The 19018-nt window shown below is 41.0% G+C and overlaps 1 protein-coding gene across 3 annotated transcripts in view; it reads left to right on the top strand.

Annotated features, from left to right (window-relative positions):
• BTBD9 (BTB domain containing 9) overlaps positions 1-19018 on the top strand; it is a 290378-nt gene that overhangs the window by 255742 nt on the left and 15618 nt on the right. For all 3 annotated transcript variants that reach the window (XM_067564762.1, XM_067564764.1, XM_067564763.1), the window contains one exon: positions 11471-11549. In XM_067564762.1, coding sequence (XP_067420863.1) covers positions 11471-11549 — 79 coding nt within the window. The remainder of the gene's footprint in view (positions 1-11470; positions 11550-19018) is intronic.

Here is a 19018-nt window from a genome sequence, read left to right as displayed (position 1 = left end):
ACAAATTAAATAATAAAGATTGGATCACATATTGGGGTCGGATGAAAATCTGCTCTAAGTCATAAGCTGCACATTGTTCATTCTTATGTTACTGCATATATTATTACCTTGTTAGAGCCCTTCATTACTTTTTGATGGTTACATGAACAACAGTTACACAATCCATCAAAAATAGTGGAAATAAATATACACAACAAAACGTTCAATATGGGATCTGCTTACCCTCCAAAATTGTGCTTGCAAATTTTCTGCCTGCAAGAATTTGTGTGCACAAGGGGTGTGCCAATCAGGTGGACATACAAACTCTCTCTCTCTCTCTCTCTCTCTCTCTGTTTGTGTTTATAGACACTCATGTGGGTGCATATGTACATTTTGTGTGCATAAGTTTTGAGGCAAAGTTTGAAAATTTGGCTCCTAGTGTTTTGTTTAACAAAGTAACATAATAAGGAACAGCAGGATTTAGGGCCAGATTTTCAAAGGTATTTAGATGCCTAAAGATGCAGATAAGCACCAAGCTACATTTTTAAAAGCTCCTAAGCAGGTTAGGTGCCTATCTCTCTTTGGGACTTTTGAAAATCCCACTATGCACTTATCAGCATCTTTAGGTTTCTGAATACCTTTGAAAATCTGGCTCCTGCTGACTTGGCTCTGTTTTATTATTGCTCTACTTTAACTGTTATAAAATTTTCTTTACTGCTTTTAAAAAAACATTTTATTGTAATAATATTACACAGGGGTTGTGAAAGGAGAGATTACGAAAAGAGGTGGTTTTTTTCATTAGCAGCTTTTAAAAGATGTCAGGAAGTCAGTATAGACTTCATTAAATCTTTCATAAGTTGATCTTTTTATTGTAATAAATATGCATTATCAAGTCTGTGTTTTATGTCTACAATAAATCACACTCTGTAAAACTATATCAATTCATTAAAAGATCCCTTGTTGATAGTTGGGTATGTTTTTGTTTTGGTTTTTTTAATCCATGCAGGAACAATAGCTTCAAATCCTTATGCAGATGCTTAAAGGATTGCATGTCTTCCATAGAGGAAATATATTCAGAATAAAAACCCTTTTGAGGATTGTCAGAAGCTTTTCTCCATAAGGAAATGATCACAGTAGCTTAATCTTAGAAAGCCCAGAATAAAGCCCCGTTCATATTGGACAGAATGCCAAAATTAGGTTGTCTGTTTTGTGATTACCCTCTGGTTTTGAAGCCTCAAATATATCCTGGGAACCAGTAAGTCTGTGTGCAGAGAAGTAAAATATAAAGAAGTATAAAGAAGTATAAAGTATAAAGAAGTATAAAATATAAAGGAGTGTGGGTCCAGAGTTCATTAACATCTCATCTCACATCGTTCCCATTCACTTCACAATAGCCCAGTGAACTCTGGATGAAAAGATACTCCAATGATAATCAGTGGGCTGCTTTTAGATTATGTTTATTTTTAAATAAAGTAGTTCCCTGAGTAGTTTGTCAGAGTATTTTAAACACAGACAGCTGCCTCAATACGTGAGTTTGATAAAGTGTATTAAAAATAAATTAGCCAAAGAGAAGCTAATTGCTAACTCTTCAGGGAAAGCAGAGTTTATGGTATTCTGGATGTAGTGCCACTGAGGAATGATGTATAATGTTTACTGGAATGCCATTCTTGTTGGTGTTTTTAATTAATTTGTATGTATATATTTTAAAGTTAAGGTACTTCTTCAAAAGAGAGTAACGTATGTTTACTTCTTAATATATACTGCAGTTATGTAACAGATATTGCCATTACTAATATGTAGTGCTTAATCTTTGAGTGATATCACCATGGATGTTCCACTGTGGGTGCGGCAGCACCTTTGCGTCTGGAGTCGGAGATCTTCAATAGCAGTGCCCGGCGGACCGTACATGCGCACCTACCCTGTCTCGTGCATCTTGTGGTAGTATAAATAGTGCTATGCAGTACAGCCACCCTCAGTTCCTTCTCTACCCCTTACGGTCTGGAATGGAACTTTAGCAGACCCTGCTTTTTCTCTTCAGAAACTTCATTACTTATCTTTAAATTAGATAGCTAGATCTTGTTTCTTCTCTTCTTCTTCTCCTCTTCTTTCTTTCTCTCCATCCTTTTCCTCCTAAAAAAAACAAAACAAAAAAACCCACCTTTTTTCCTCTCAACTACTGTACTACTATATAGTTGTTAGTTTTGAGTAGCATTTCATTTCACCTTACCTTCCCTATAGGGAGGCTTATCCCTCACCTGTATGCCTGGCTCCCCCCGGGATTAAGAGTGCCTATCATGCGGGGCCGCCTTTTCATTAATGGATGACCGCGCACATTGTATTCGCTGCCTGGGAGAGGGACGTATTCCCCACAAGTGCTCCCACTGCCTTAGCCTCAAGCCAAGGGAGAGAAAGGAAAGGGACTTTAAACTAAAGCTCATCCTAATGGAAAAGTCCCTTCATCCAGCATCGGACCCGGGCTCTCAATCCTCCCCCAAGAGACCTGCACTGTAGGCAAGATCCTCCACCCACCCTCTCGCCTCACGCCCAACCAAGAGAGAGACATCATCTGACCTGGCTGAGAGTACGAAGAGAGCCACCCTCTCTTCAGTGTCTGAGGCTCAAGCCTCCAGAATGCCGTCCCTGACTAGATCCATGGTGTCAACGGCTTCTGATAGGGGTAACAACCGCAAGAAAACACCTGTCCCCTCAGTCTCTAATGGAAGATCTGAGGGACATGCTAGTTCTGATCTACAAACACCAGCATCATCTTCTGCTTATGCTGCTCAAGTGCAGCCTCCTGTTCCAGCTGTGGGTCCAACGGCATTTCTGACCCCAAAGAAAGCATCGGCACCGTCAAAAACCCCGGCATCGTCAAAATTGTTGGCCACAAAGACTTCGGCACCGACAAGATCTGAGGCACCGAAAGCCTTGGCACCATCAAAAACCTCAGCATCAAAAACAGCTATGCTGCCGAAACCTCAGCACCGCCGAAAACCGCAGCACTGATTAAGACCCCGGCACCGGTGAAAGCCTCAGCTCCAATAAAAACAACGGCGCTGACATCAGCCACACTACCACGTCCAAGCAGACCTTTAGCGCCATCTGCTGACCACATGGTGACATATCCTCTCAAACCATGGATGTCCTATACACCACAAGAATTCCGATACTCTTCGGATCTAAGAATATCTGATATCCCGGAATCTCCACTTCTGAGATGTACCATACCACAAGTCTCACCATCTCCTAGCTCCAGCCACACGTCATTCTTGCCTGCAGGCACTGCTCCTCCATTTCCTAGCGATGTAGAAGAAGAGGTGGAAGATTCAGAATCCATTGCACTGTCAACTTCAGGCCAACTTCCACCAGTCCCACCTGCCTACCCCTCAACATCTCAAGGAACATAGTCTTGGCAGGATCCCCCTCGGATGCAGCCCCATATTCCCCTCCCACTAATTTGGCCCTATTGGGATCCATGGGCCATATATAGAGCTCAGTTTGACAGCCCTCCACCACAACAGGTACAACGCCCACCGTCCATCCCATCCTCAACTCTCTCCAGACTTCCACAGACACAAACACAAGAGGAACAAGAACAGGAGGATGAACAAGATTCAAGAGGCCTCACCTATGCTACATTTCTCATCATCCTCACTGGATGAGGCCATTATGCCACCTCCCCCTACAGCAGCCGATGACTTTAAACACTTTGAAGAACTATTCTGCAGGATTGCCGACGACTTAAATATACAACTGGAGGAGGTCAAGGAACAACAACATGAGTTTATCAACATCCTCAACATCTTTTCTACTTCAAAAATCGCTGTACCTATTAATGGGCCATTCATGGAACCAGCCAGTCTCCTATGGCAGACCCCAGCTTCTATTCCCCCCACATGCAAATGGGCGGATAGAAAATATTACATGCCAGCAAAAAATGCAGAATTTTTGTTTTCTCACCCTACTATAAACTCTCTCATGGTGAATGCTGTGCACAAGAAGAATCGTCCATACCAACCCCAATCTTCTCATTCTGATAGAGACTGGAAGTGACTCAACCTATTTGGCAGAAAATCCTATTCTTCTACAATACTCCAATTTCGGATTTCCAGTTATGAGTCCCTCATGGCCAAATACAACTGTAAGAATTATTCCAAACTGGAGCAATTATGTCAGGATCTCCCACAGACCGAAAAAGATCAACTTTTGCCTCTGATTTCAGAAGGCCATCTCATAGTTCGCACTGCTCTACAGGCCTCCCTGGACTCAGCCATACAACAGCCAGATCGATTGCCACTGCTGTAGTAATGAAATGTGCATCCTGGCTACATCAATCGGGATTCACAAAGAAGGTACAAACAACAGTTGAGGACCTACCAATCGAAGGCCAAAAACTTTTTTCAGAGCACACAGACAACTCTTTACATTCTCTGAAGGATTCCAGAGCCATATTAAGATTTTTGGGCATATACATCACCCATTAGCCATCACCGCCTTTCACCACCCTATAGAAGGACATTCTCTATTCACCCATCCGCTCATTAAACGCTTCTTAAAAGGCATTCAGAACCTTTACCCACACGTATGAGCCCCCAATCCTATCTGGGACTCCACCCTAGTCCTATGGTCACTAATGAGACCCCTCTTTGAACCGATGGCAACATGTCCACTCCTTCACTGGCTATGAAAACATGTTACCATTACTTCAGCCCTCTGCTTCAGAGCTTAACTTATGACTCTGCAGCAGAGAAGGAACCGAGGGCAGCCAGACCGCACAGCGCTATTTTACTACATGTGCGAGACGGGGGAGGTGCACATGTGCGGTCTGCCAGGCACTGCAATTGAAGATCTCCGACCCGATGCAAAGGTGCTGCTGCACCCACAATGGCACATCCCAGTGGGGACACATCTTGAAGAACCTCAGTTACTGCATAAGATGAGTAACCCTCTCTTCTTGCATTTACGTCAGAGATTTCATTATATCTTTCTTCAAACACTTTTATTACCATCTGAAGTCCTCTTGCTCTACTTTTCTTGTTTGTTCATTACTACCATATCAATGGAATATAACAAAAATGTAACCATGATGCAATATTAGATGGCTTTTAACTTAGAGTCTACTAAAAGAGAGTTACAGAGGGAAAACAACTACTTGAAGCTGGCACCCTTACTGCTACTTTTGAAGTACCAGGTTTGAGAGTCCTCTTTTTATGGGAGGATTTTGCCAAACTCTTTGAGAACTCTAACATCACAAATGGGTAGAACCTGAGCTGCAGCTCTCCTCATCCTCAACTGAGGGAGGTGAGGGGAAAAGGGATGCTGAGTATGACTTCAATTAAGAAATAAATTAATTAAAAGGGCCTTAACATTTACTATAAGGTTCCCTTTGGAATATAATTTTCTCCCTTCCCTATGCCCCAACCTACTCTGTGGCTTCCAGTCCCTGCTGGGCACCTAGGGAGGAAGACTGAGCTTGATTCCCTAACTTGGCTGTCTTATGTTGTCATGCAGCTGCTGGGTCTACCCTGATCTTATGTTGAAGTGCTAAATTAGAGATTTATCTGGATGGGCAGTTTGGGGGTTATTTAATTTTTTTAATTTTTTTTTTGGCACCGTGATAACTGAAAGTGAGCTTTCTTTTTTAAACTGGAAATTTATAGGCCATTAGTCTATAAAGTGGTTTAAACTCTTTTGGTGTTTAAAAAAAGGGAAAAGATAACTGCCAGTCTATTAACATTTGAAAATTGGCTGCTGTGCAACTGCAATGACTATTTTCATAGCATTTTTAGTACACATATCTATATTAATTTTATAGTTGTGCCGTGGTAGAAATTGATATAATATTGGTTATAACACAGGAGGAAAATTATTTATGCAGAACTTGCTGCAATGCTTGCTGTAGAGACACAATGGGCTTGCCTTTTGTGTGGTACACACATTTTTGTATTTAAAAATGACATTTTGCACATACTAGGTGGGTGCTTGATGACCCATTTTATGTTAATGCAATTATTAGATGTATGTGTGCAGAGACAGGAGATCATTTGAAATTTTTACTCATCCTATTGTCCATTTTTAGCATTGTCTCCTTATCACCAGAACTCCAGTAGGAGCTACTTGTATATACATCAGTCACAACCATTGACTCAGTCATCAAATTTTTGAGGTTGGTTCCCTGTGACTCCTCAGACCATCTAGAAGAGTCTAGGAAAGTGACATTCCACTACTGCTACCAGGCCTGGGGACTGATACTTCTGCTTCTGTCCTGCCTCACTGAGAATAAATAGAATTTGGATCTCCAGTTTAGCACCATAGAGCAGCGGTTCTCAACCTTTTTTTCCCCGAGTACCACTCAGGTCAGGTACAGTCAGGTCAAGTCCGAGTGGTACTCAGGAAAAAAAAAGGGGGGGGGGGAGGGGACTTGCGGCGGCAGGGTTTAATCATATTAGAAAGACTGCATCTTTTCAGATGACTTACCAGGCAAGAGTTTAAACTGGGGAGAAAAGCCATTAAACCTTGTAAGAGGTAAAGAGCCATAATAGAGATACACACTATTATTTGTCTAGGTAGTATTGTCTCTTCCATTCTTCTTCTCCCACCTATCCCAATAAATAAAAATGTAGGTATAAACATGAAGAATTTTTTTTCTGAGTCGATTGCTGGATCTGCAAAGCCATTGAGTTTTCTAGTGACAGTTGTTGCTGTTGGAGAGATGAAAGCACTTGGCCCGACAGTCTGTTTATGTGTTTGAGCAGAGAAAGCGATTTTTGTTGCAAAGAGCTCTAAGTGAGACAGACAGAGTAAGAGAATAAGAGAGTGAGAGATAATTATCTAAATTATGTTCAGGCTATTATCGAAGAAGAATATAGTTAAAATGTAATTAAATATGACGGGCTCACAGGATGGAAGCTTGGCATTGGAATGCTAATTATCAATTACTGCATCTCCTTAGGGGAGTCGGGCAGAATGAGAGAGTTGGGGGTGTGTGGCTGAGGTGAGATATAGGGTATTAAATAAAACACCCTAGGGCTGTAACAAGGCTAATTTCTTTTAAAAGATGAAGCTGTGGTGCCAGGGGAATTCTGCCAGCCAAGCAACTTGCATTGCTGCCTTTCAACTTGAGGACCCTAGTGTAAGTCTGAGTGTAGGCTGCTAGTCCCTAGTCTTTTCTTCAGGATGTAGCCCTCAGTTGGAGGTAATGATTATGTCTACTGTTAAACTGATAACCAGGATTGGCTCAGCTTGAGCAGCAAATTAAAATGAATCAACCAGTCAGACACTGTGTGAGAGTACAAAAAGATCAACACTCACATAAAGTTTAAAAAACAAAGATGAGGAAAGAGGAGACACACTGAAGTGGCATGTTCAGCAGATTCTTATATCATTTCTGGAAATGTTTGCTGCTGAGTGATTGTGCTGTATTAGTAACTTACCCTGGAGGAATCCTCATCCAGCCCTCCCAGTTATAATTAGCCACACAGTGTCAAATAGCCTACCAGTAGGTCAGGAGAAAAAGGGAGATGCATACTGGGTGGTTGTTTCATAACTATGAAATTTATTCTCTAATGTTGTAAATAAGTGCTGAGCCAATATGAAAATAAGTGATGTGTGCATAAAAAAAATAGTAAAGATGCTCTGGACCAACTTTAATAAAAACCCTGTATCCTGTCAAATCCTCAAGAAAATTTTCAAATCTTTTACATCATCTTTCGATTTGTTTACATAGGCAATTGTGGTACTTTTACAGTCACAGCTTTATAGCAGCCAATAAGGATTCGCCTAGCTGCCAGTGATGGAAGCAGTTGTGAGGTCACTGCAGGAGGCAATCTCCTAAAATGTTGTTGAAAGGATCTTTAGGGACTTCTATTACTTGTTCAAGGCCTTTTAATGTCAGTCACATCCCACTGCTGCATGACTTGGTAAATGTGTCTTTCCCATTGTCCCCACTTCATCTGACAAATTTATTGTTTGTTTATTTATTATTTATTTGCCTTTTGAGGGGATCTGCATTGAAGGATGGCACTGTTATCTGACCTGTGCTCAGAATTGCTGTAAATAGATATATTTCTACTTATAGTGTATTCTAGGATCCCTGAACTAACTCTTTCTGGGTTCCATAACGACAAGTTTTCTAGCTTGGGAAACCAAAAAGGCATAGCCTCTTCCTAATAACTTAGCATTTTCCACTCCTTCACATAGCATAGTTTTAGAATATTTTCCAGATCACTGTGGAGAGAGGCAGATCTAACCTTTCCAGTATCACTTCTTCAGTCTTCTCTTCTTCAGTGTTCAGTCTATAATATATATATTTCAGTACATAAATTGCATATACATAGATGTGCAAGCACATGCATTAATGCAAATTAAAGTGATGGAATATTACTAGTAAAAGTCCCACAATTCTCCAAAATAACACAGAAACTCAACTTTGGCAGACCATGAGTGCACTTAGGTGCTGTACCTCTGGGGGGCTTCATTCATATCTCACTTATGTAAATCATGAATAATTCCACTGAAGTCAATGCAATGAAACTGGTGTAAATTAGATCAGATTGAGACTCATAATCGCCTCTAAATGAATAAAACTTCACGATGATAAAACTAGTAAAACTTTAACCTAGATACAGTAATACCATCTTTGTGAAGAAGAAATTGATAGTTTACTATCATGATAAAACTCTAGCTCCAGTCAAATGTGAGCAGCACAGCTGTTATAACAGGCTGATTCCGATGTGCCTGTCACTTTTTCTGTTGCTATCTTGTTTCTTCTATGAACATTTGAAGTTATCCTAAATAAATTCAGGAAAATGTTATGTATGTTTGTTTTTTTCTCTTCAGGAAGTTCATCAAATTGTATTAATTACTTTTTTATCATTCAAGTCCCTTTGTAATGGTGGTTTTATTGAAGGTTAATTTTGTATCTAGCATTCATGTTGTGTTACTGAAAATACATTCTAATGCAATTATGTGTTAATCCAGTATAATGTTTTCAGTGTTGCTGAGCTGACGAAGAGCTCTGTGTAGCTCTTCTCTCTCACACCAACAGAAGTTGGTCTAATAAAAGTTTTTACCTTACCTGCCTTGTGTCTCTAAAATCCAGTATAATGGAAGTTTTCTGTTAAACTGAGACCTTCAGATCATATTATTCTTTCCTGTTCCTCCTCCTTCAGTTTCAGCATGATATGTGATCTTGAGGGAATGGTGGGAATCAGGGTGCTTTGCATATTGTTTATTGGGTTAACCCTACTCTATTATATTGGGGAGGTGAGATTTCACACTCCCGTGCAAAATCTGCAACACAACGTTACGACCCCCCAACCCCTCCACACATAATTTTTGCAAATCAAATATTCTTCTTCAAAAAAAGGATTATATTCTAAAAGTCAAAGTGGAGGGAGCAATTTTCTTTTTAAAAATCATAATGCTGGGGTGTTTTTACAGTGTATCAAAAAAAATTAGGATTTGTGCTATGTACATGTCTTTTTTTATTAATTGTTTTAAGTAAACGATCTGGAGTATAGGAAAGAGCGAGGACAAAATATAAACTGACTATAGTTCCAATATACACAATTTGTCTGCTGCATATAAAACCAAGGTTTATGTAAAACTAAGGGAACTATATCTCTCTGGGATTCTGTAGTCAGCGGGATCCCTAAAAGTGAAAGGAGAGTAACTTGTTTCCAGAGTCTCCCATAGTGTCTCTGCTATTCTAAATTGAGATAGCTTTGATATAGCTAGTTCAAAGATAGCATTGGTATGTGTGCGTGTGCTTCACTTCCACCTCCCAACTGTAGTTTAGACATACCCTATGATTTTCTACCTCTTGCCTTTCTTAATAACTGATACATTTAACTTGCTACTTATTCTTCATTATAACAAAGTGAACATGTTGAGTAAATGATCTTTCTCTTTCTATAAAATTGCTTTATATAGTGAGTTCAGCAAAGGGCCCAGAGAACAATGAACTTTGCACCTGACAAATATAAATATAAATTATTTTTTAATGTTCATTAGTAATTAGTAATAATCTCCGAAAAACGTGTGTCTGCAACTATCTGATGTGGGAGGAAGAAATCTAATTATAGACTGCATTTCTTTTAAATAAAATTACTATGTGATTTTTACAATTGTGAATGCCAACATACTGATTAGAAATATGCTGTGTAAACTGTGAAAATCATGATACTAATCAAGGATTTATGGGACCGAGATACCATGGTCATGGATGAGCTAAAAATGAACAGATAGATAACTGAAACTTTCAGGTACCAAGCAAACAAAGGGTATGTCTACACTGTAATTAAAAACCCACCGCTGGCTCTTTCCTGCTGATTTGAGCTAAGAGGCTGTTTAATTGTGCTGTAGACGTTCATGCTCAAGCTGGAGCCCAGGCTCTAGGACCCAGCAAAGTGGGAGGGTCCCAGATCTTAGGTGGCAGCCTGAGCCCGAACATCTACACTGCAGTTAAACAGCCCCTTAGTCCGAGCCCGCAAGCTTGCATCAGCTGGCATGGCCCAGCCATGGGTGTCTAATTGCAGTGTAAACATACCCTGAAAGACTTTGGTGGTTTCCAGGGCCAAATATAGGTACTAAAGACCAATATGAATGATGTAATTACTTCAGAAAAATGTTTGTAGTCCTCATGGCTGCAAAGACCCTGAAGCAATAGTTTTTTAGAGGGGTAACTGCCCTGTGCATCTCAGTGGGATGTTAATTTCTAAGATCCACATCTCTGTGGGGCTACACTAATACCCTCTTTCCCTCCAACACAGAGGATTGTGTGTGTGGCAAGAGGAGAAAAATACAATAGACCCAGTTTAGCCTACCTGCCCAACATTTACACCTCAACTCCTGCCCCTCTGAGATGATGGGGGGTGTCTGTTGTTCCCAATGGGATGACGGTCGCTCTTGCCACTCCTGGCTGAATGAAGGTGACCCCACACCACTGTCTCTAGAAAGGGAGGGCGGCACCACTGCCACTTGAAAGTGGGGAATGAGGCCACAGCACTGAGGATGAGGCCATGGATGGCGGGGGTTCACGTCGTCATGTGCCTACAGCTCTGATTTGCCTTAATCCAGCCCTTGTGATTCCTTTGGTTTCTACGTGTAGTTAATGCTAACATGCTTTTCCTCCTATGTATTTCTATTAGTGATGCTGTCAGAAATTAATATAAAAGAGCTTTAGAATTCTGACCAATAATCTTTTCTGTTAGTTTTTTTTTAAAGATCTTTAACAATAGTTTGAGCTTAACTCCAGTGTATTAATTTTTGTACTGAATTGTGTGTGGACTACACCTAAGTAGAGTTAAGGCACTTAAAAAATCTAAACTGAACCAAGACTGTTGGAAATTCAGGCCATGAAAAGTGTCTCCCCCTTCTGGCCCCATTAAAGGTCAGCCTGTTTTGTCACTTCAATGGATTCTTTCGGTATTTTACTGCAACCTGTGATGCCTCTGCTTAATACTGTATGTCCTGCTGCTTTCTTTTGTAGATCTTGGCAAGCAATAACTTTTGACAGACAACCTGCATCTTTCATCAGAATAGTTGGAACTCACAATACAGCTAACGAGGTATGGGACTGTTTTTAAGAGAGGAAAAGCTGTTATATTCTTGATGGATATAGATTTCATCCTATTTCCATAATTAACTGTTAATGCCTAAAATGTACGCATGTTTATTGCTACTCTAGCAGTCTAGTAAAGAAGAGTATTTGTAAATTTTGTCATTATCTTTCCAGACTGTACAGGTTTCTTCACAGCCAAATGTAAAACCCACTGTGGCACTTTAAGAGGTTGTAAGGAGCAGAAGAATATTGTAACGTGAGGTCAGCTTAGTGTGGCAAGACCTAGGCCCTAGAAGTGGCAGCAGGCTTATGAGCAAGTTGTTAGGCCTCTCAAGATCCAGACTTGTAAGGGATAAGAGGAACTGTCTCCAGATCTGGAAATATCCTTGAGATTAATATAGAAGCCAGCTGACCGTAGGGTCAGCAGAAAATTAGCAGCTCCAGCAGCAAAATCAGCAACTTTAGTGATAAACAACTGACATCACCTTATTGCAAAAAGCCCTTAGCTAATGGTCAATAGACTAATGAAAAACGAGTATTAAGGCCCAATCCCCAGGTGGGTTCAGATACACGTAACCTGTTGCTGGGCAAAGCTTATTGTAAGGCTTAAGGGAGAGAGGGATATATTAGGAGCTCCCAGGAACCGCCCTGTAGAGGCTCTCCGTGGATCCATCAAGGTACTAGTGGATGCCCTGGGTGAGTCGGTTTCCTGGTTGCAACTCCTTCGTAGGGCAAAGTATGGGTCTCCTTGCCCTCGTGCTGGTAAGCGCCTGGATCCCTGAATTGTACTCCTAACAGCTTAGCAGCAGCCCAAAATCTGTAACCTAAGTGCTGCGTGAATAAACTGCTGTTCGGGCACTTCCTGTCCGCCTGTCTCTTCACCACTGAGATCTAAAAATACGAACCGCTCCATCGCCGTGGAGCACAGAGGCAGTAGTAGCTAGGTTGACAGAAGAATTCTTCCATCAACCTAGCACTGCCAGGGCCTAGGCCATCTTAATTACATTACAACAGGGCATGAAATTTTTCACAGCCTTAAGCGATGAAGTTAAGCCAACCTAACTTTAGTGTAGACCAGCCTAAAGTGTTTGTCTGACCTTCATCATGGCATTGTTGAACTTTGCTGTAGGTTAGGTGTATGTTTATTTTTAGAGATGATCACACAATTATATATGCACTGGGGAAGTAACAGACTCTGATTGCTTGGTTTTTATCACACAATATTAAGATGCCCTATATATAATAATAATAAAAAAGTCTCGTTTTCCAGAAGAAGATCTTGTATAAATAGGATTATACTACTTATAAATCAGTGAGCCAAGGAATTAGTCAATGATGAATATGCTGTGTGGTAATCAGGATACCTGATTTTATATATTTATTTGTTTGGAATTCAGATTATTTGGAAAGATCAAGTTGTGCCCTAGCTAACCTGCAGTATGTAACCATGTGATCTTTCTGTTATTCTGCTCCTTTCATCCCTCCTACAGTTTGGGACACTCATTACATATAGTCTCAAATCAGGCTCTGATTCTAAAATTAACTTTATTGGAACCACTCAGAATGTGTAAAGGTAAGTAAGTACATGTGTACATTTTAACAGAATCAGGGCCTTAGATTGTAAGCTGTTTGGGGCAGGAACCGTGTCTTCCTGTGTGTTTCTGATACAACACAATGTGGTCTTGATTGTGTTTGTGGCCTTTCATCACGATTATAATACAACTGTAATACAGACACTGCCTGTGACCTCTCTTACAGAGGACTTTTACACTCCCTGCATTACACTGTGGTTGCAGTGTTGGTCGTCTTCTCTTCCATTCATGCCACTTCTAACACTCCCCTTCCCACCATTTTGCTTCTTTTGAGCAACACTGCATTCAACACTATTTTCCTGTCCCCCTTTATGTTGCTGTCATCTACCGTCCACCCACCTCCTCCCCATCAGCCACCCTCTCTGATTTCGATTCCTAGCTCTCTCTCTTGCTTCCTTACCTCACAGTCTCCCACACTCCACATCGCTGACTTGTTCAGCTTCCATGTTGATGGACCATCTGGCCTCTTAGCTGCAAATTTCCACACCCTCAAGTCTTCATTTGTCCTGCAGCCCTAGTTCAATTCTCCCACTGAATAAAAAGGCCATTCATTTGACTTGGTCTGCCCAGGCACTGCTCTCTCTCTCTTCCATTTCCACCTTTGATGGCTTTGTTGATACTCTCCATGCTTCACTGTCCTCCACCCTTGATTCTTTTGCCCCTGTCTCCCATCACAAGGTCAGCCCCCCAATCCACCCCCCAGCATCCGCTTCCTGTGCTCCTACTCTCACAGTGCAGAGCATCTCTGGCGAAAATCCTGTGACTGGGCTGACTTCCTCCACTGCAAATTAGTTTTCTCCTCCTTCAGTTCTGCCATCTTCCTAGCTCAATAACTTCAGTGTAATTGAATCTCACACTCATAATCTCAGCTTCCTTTCTGCCACCTTTGACTCATTCCTCAAGTCCTCTCTCCTCCTGCCTCCATTTCTCTCTTTGCATAGGATCTTGCTGACTTCTTTCAAGAGAAAATACGTGACCTTCCGCAATACAACTCTCCTCTTTCTCCCCTGTTACAGATGCAGAAGTTTCTTATCTGCTCCCTACCTCGTAGCCCTCAATTTGCCCTTGTGACCCCTTCCCAGCCCATATCCTGATAACTCTCATGCCCACTCTCATCCCCTGTCTTACTTTTCTCCTGAACTCTCACTCTCCTCTGGCTCTTTCCCCTCTTAGTACAAGCATGTTTTAATCTCTCCCATCTTAAAAAATAACCAGCCTTGACCCCAGTTCCCTCTCCAACTATCCCTTCTCCCTTTCATCTCTAAGCTCATTGAATGTGCTGTCTACAGTCCCTCTCCAATTCCATCCTCATGTCTCTCCAATCTGGCTTCTGCCCATTGTATTCCACTGAAATCGCTCTCACCAAAATCTTGGCTACCTTTTCCTAGACAAGTCTCAGAATCAGTACTCCATCCTCATCCTCCTTTACCTGTCAGCTGCCTTCATCACCATCGACCATACACTTCTATCTGAAATCTTGCCCTCTCTTGGCTTCCGTATCTCTGTCCTCTTTCGGTTCTCCTCCTACTTCTTTAATTGCTTCTTCAGCATGTCCTTTGGCAGATTCTCTTCATCCCCTATCCACCTTCTGTAGAGGTTCCACAGGGCTCTGTTCTTAGTCCCCTTTTCTTCCTCTACACCTTATCTTGGGTACTCTCATTTGTAGGGCCCTACCAAATTCATGGCTGTGAAAAACGTGTCACAGACCATGAAATAAGCCCCTTCTCATGAAATCCATCTCTCTTATGTTGCTGTGTGCTTCTGTGCTGAAGGCAGCACGGAAGTGATGGTGGCAACCTCGTGACCCCCCCACAGCAGCTTTGTAATCCCTCCCACAACCCCCTTTTTCGCTGGGACCCAAAGGGTTACAACACCATGAAATTTCAGATGTAAACATCTGAAATTGTAAAATTGACCAATTTTAAAAGTGGCTGGCTGTTAAATCGACAAAAATGGACAATGAATTTGGTAGGCCCTATTTGCAAACACAAATTCAAACTACTATCTCTATGTGGAAGACTTACAGATCTACTGCTTTATTGCAGACCTTTCTTCTGTCCAAATTAAAATTTCAGCCCATCTCTCTAACATATGCTCATTGATGTCTAGGCATCAACTCAAGCACAACATGGCTAAAACAGAGCTCTTAATCTTCTCCATGCCTTCTCCACTACCTCCTTTCTTGATCATTGTGGATTCCACCACTTTCATGCCTGTAACTAAGGCATCATCTTTTACTCAGACCTCTATGTCTTCACATCTAGGCTATATCTAAGTCTTTCAGATGTTTTTGGTATAACATTTATAAGATACAAACTTTCTTATCCATCCACACAGCTAAAGCTCTCATCCAGGCTCTCATCATCTCGTGTCTCAATTACTATTCTTTGGAGTTGACAAATGCTGTCTGCAGCACTCATAGCCATTCAGAATGATGCTGCAAAGATTGTTTTTCTGTCCCATCACTATGATCATGTCACCACTCTCTTTAAATACCTTCACTGGCTCCCTCTTCTCTATTGTATCAAACATAACCTATTTATCTTCACTTTCAAGGCCCTTCACAGTCTCTCCCCACCCTACCTATCGTAGGCTGACTCATAAGTTTCGTAAGGCTGACTCCTACCTCCAATCAGCCCATGATGTCAGCCTCTATCACTTATTTGTTAAATTTTCAAACAAGCACTTTCAGGCTTTCTCCTATGCTGCCCCTCATGCTTGGGATGAGCTCCCTGTACACATCTGCAAAGCGACTTAATTATCCTCCATCCAACTCTCCCTCACAGTGTTGCCTTCAAAAACAATGACAATGGTTAGGCTACTGGTGTGCTGAGATCATTGCCTAGCATGCTGACCAAATTTATCTTGTTCTTTCCCGTGCCAGTTATCTGTATCCATCTGTTGCCTCTTATCTGATGCTTAGATTGTAAGCTCTTTGAGTCAGGGACTGTCTTTTTGTTCTGTGTTTGTACAGTGCATAGCATGATGGAGTCCTGGTCTATGATGGGCTCCTAGGGTGATACGAATAATAACGATAAGTAATCATTAAAGTGTATTAAGTGACTATCAGGTGGACTCTCTCAACTGTAGTGGCACTAGAAGTCAAGATTTCTGATTTTATTTACTATATGGGGATGTTTGTCCTAGGCAAGGCAACAGAAGGAATTTGGAATTTCATAGGTCAGGTCAGTATCAATTGCTGGGGCAATGGTTGGTATCATGCATACCTTTCTGAATCAACAGTCAACACTGCCAATGCTCCACAGAAGTTTGGAAAGAGAATGAGCGGGAGACTGAAATGGGAAGAAATACACCATTGGAACAAAGTTCAAAAATATTTTAAATACTAAAAATATTTTAAAGACCTACATCTTGTTGTGAAGCTCAGTTTTCATCAGTGAGTTCTAGAAATTTGGAGCCAGGATCCTTCCTGCCTCCAGTGGATTTGTTGAAAGCACACCAGGAAAGCTTACTCCATTTCTGCTTTATGTAGACTGTCATATTTACACTCGTCAGTCTCTTTTGGTTATCATCTCTTTACTAAAGAGCACTAATATAGATTTATTCCTGTAAAATGTGAACAATTTTTAACCACAAAATAAATAATGTATAGCATCAGTAAGCAGAAGCTACAAATAGAAAGAGAGCAATTATGCAGTTTTTTAAAATATCTCTACATTTTTCAAAATAGGGAACCAAAGCAGTGCTTTAACTCAATGAATTCTTTTATACAAGCAGTTGAATATCTCTAAAACCAATAGTCTTACATGTTCCTATTCGTATACTTATAACATTAGAATTCTGGGGACATTTTAAATGTGATACTACATTGGACTTGGAGACTGCAAGTGAAATGGTGATAAAAGTTAAATCAATTCCCTTTCCCTCCAAAATTCATCTGTACTAGCAGCTGTGATAAAGCAACAGATGAATTAAATATGTAGAATTTACTTTAAAACTGTCAATCAGCTCTGTGATTACATTCTCATTTGGGGGCTGAATATCAGTGAAAGAATATTTCATAAATTTGGCTTATCATTTCCAACATCTGTTTCTTGTTTTTACTTTATTTCTAACTGATTTAATTTTCACCACTGAATACTTTGTCCAATTATACAAAGGTGCTCAATGCACAGTATTCTGCCTACAGGGCAAATTGCACCTTAACCCCCTTTCTTCCTCCTAGAGAGCACCCTTCAGGTGAGTGGAACCATGCAGTCCAACCACTCTTAGACTGGATTTCTGGTCTGGAACCCTCCTGTTTTCCAAATGTGTTAGCAACACAAGTCCAACTTCATTTTGCACCTGTAATAATTTCTCTTCAGGAGCATGTGATAGTATAAGTTTGTACGTTCACAGAAACAGTACCTTCAAACAATACTTTATTTGTTAATTCCTTAAAGCACAAAGCAAGAGAAGCAAAGGCTAAAAACAGTAAAAGGCCTGCACGAATGGGTCTGTCTTACACCTTCAGCTTTCCTTGCCATCTTTTATGAATTCCCCTCAAGCCAGCTAACACTTTTTCTGGCAGGGAAAGCAGCCAGTCCTGCTGCAGCAGGCTATGCATCTGTGTGCCTCAGTCAATCTGTCAGCTTTCACTGACACGCCACTGGCTGTTCACTCAGTCTCTCCTTTCTTTTCTAGCATTTGTGAGATTTAGGATCCCCTTTGATCCTAGGTTCACCCTTGGGAAGAGTAAACCATTCTAGTCTGAATGGAGCCAGATGGGATATACTCCAGTTTATAGCTCTCCCCATTTTTTCCTCAAGGAGCCTTACTTTTGTGGGTTTCATTCTTTACATCCCCCTTTGATTTAATTGCTGACATTCAGGAAGGTTAATATCAAGGAGATAACTTTCATTCTTCACACACCATAAATGAAGTTTGAAGTAATTTAGGAACATAGGAGCTACCATACTGGATCAAACCAGAGATCAGTTTAGTTGGTAACCTGTCACCAACAGTATCCAGTATCAGAAGCCTCGGAGGAAGTGCAAGAAACCATGCAGTAGGCATTTATGGGATATTCTGCCCATAGGATAAGTTACTTCCTGACTCCCAATAGTTAAAGGCTGGTTTAAGTCCTGAAGCTAATGGGGCTTTTTAGTGCAATTCTCTGTAGAAATTGGTGCTATTTCTAAGGAACTGTATAGTAGTTTATGTATAGCACATTGCCTCTGGTGAAAATTCCTTCTGTATGTGCAAATTCACTGCTATTCACACTGTAGCTTGGGTTGGAATTACAGAAACAGGTTGGAAAGAGACTGTGGTGCCCATTTAGGTTATTCCCTCTTTTGGCATTAAGAACTGTACTCCAAAGTAAACTTTGTTCCAAATAATTATTTTACTTCTGTTAAATTCTACAAGAGCAATATTATATGAGTTGCATCTTGTTGAGCCAAGGACCAATTCAGATCAATTCATGAGCCCACAACTGGGCACCCAGTGACCATGCCAGTGAAGACCAAAAAGTCAGTATCTTCAATGCAGAGCTATTGTTTATTGAAAAGCAGATATCAAATAGACAAATAGAAAGTATTATACAGTGCCACTCCTTAGTAAGCCTCAGTTTCTCAAGAATAAACCCTCAGTAACAATGCTGGCCCCACACAGTATCCTGATTGGTAAGCAAAGCGGGATAGCTACCACTCCTAGATGATGACTGTCTCTTCCTCCTTCAGGTTCCCTCAGGTCCTTGGTCTATTTTCTGAGTCCCTCATAGTGGGGTCTTGGCTACCCCGAGGCCCTCTGATCTATGATCCCTCGGAGCAGGGTCTAGGGTACCCTAAGGCCCTCTGGTCTTAATCCTTATTCTGTCCTACAGTATCGCTGGCCCTCTTGGATATATGACATATAAATAGAAAAGCTAGATACCATGTGATCT

This window comes from Emydura macquarii, unplaced genomic scaffold, assembly GCF_026122565.2.
Source record: "Emydura macquarii macquarii isolate MOO-44397 ecotype Brisbane River unplaced genomic scaffold, CSIRO-AGI_Emac_v2 contig_2676, whole genome shotgun sequence".
NCBI lineage: Eukaryota > Metazoa > Chordata > Testudines > Chelidae > Emydura > Emydura macquarii.
Note: the sequence above shows the minus strand (reverse complement) of the source record. Positions and strands in the feature narration are given on the sequence as shown.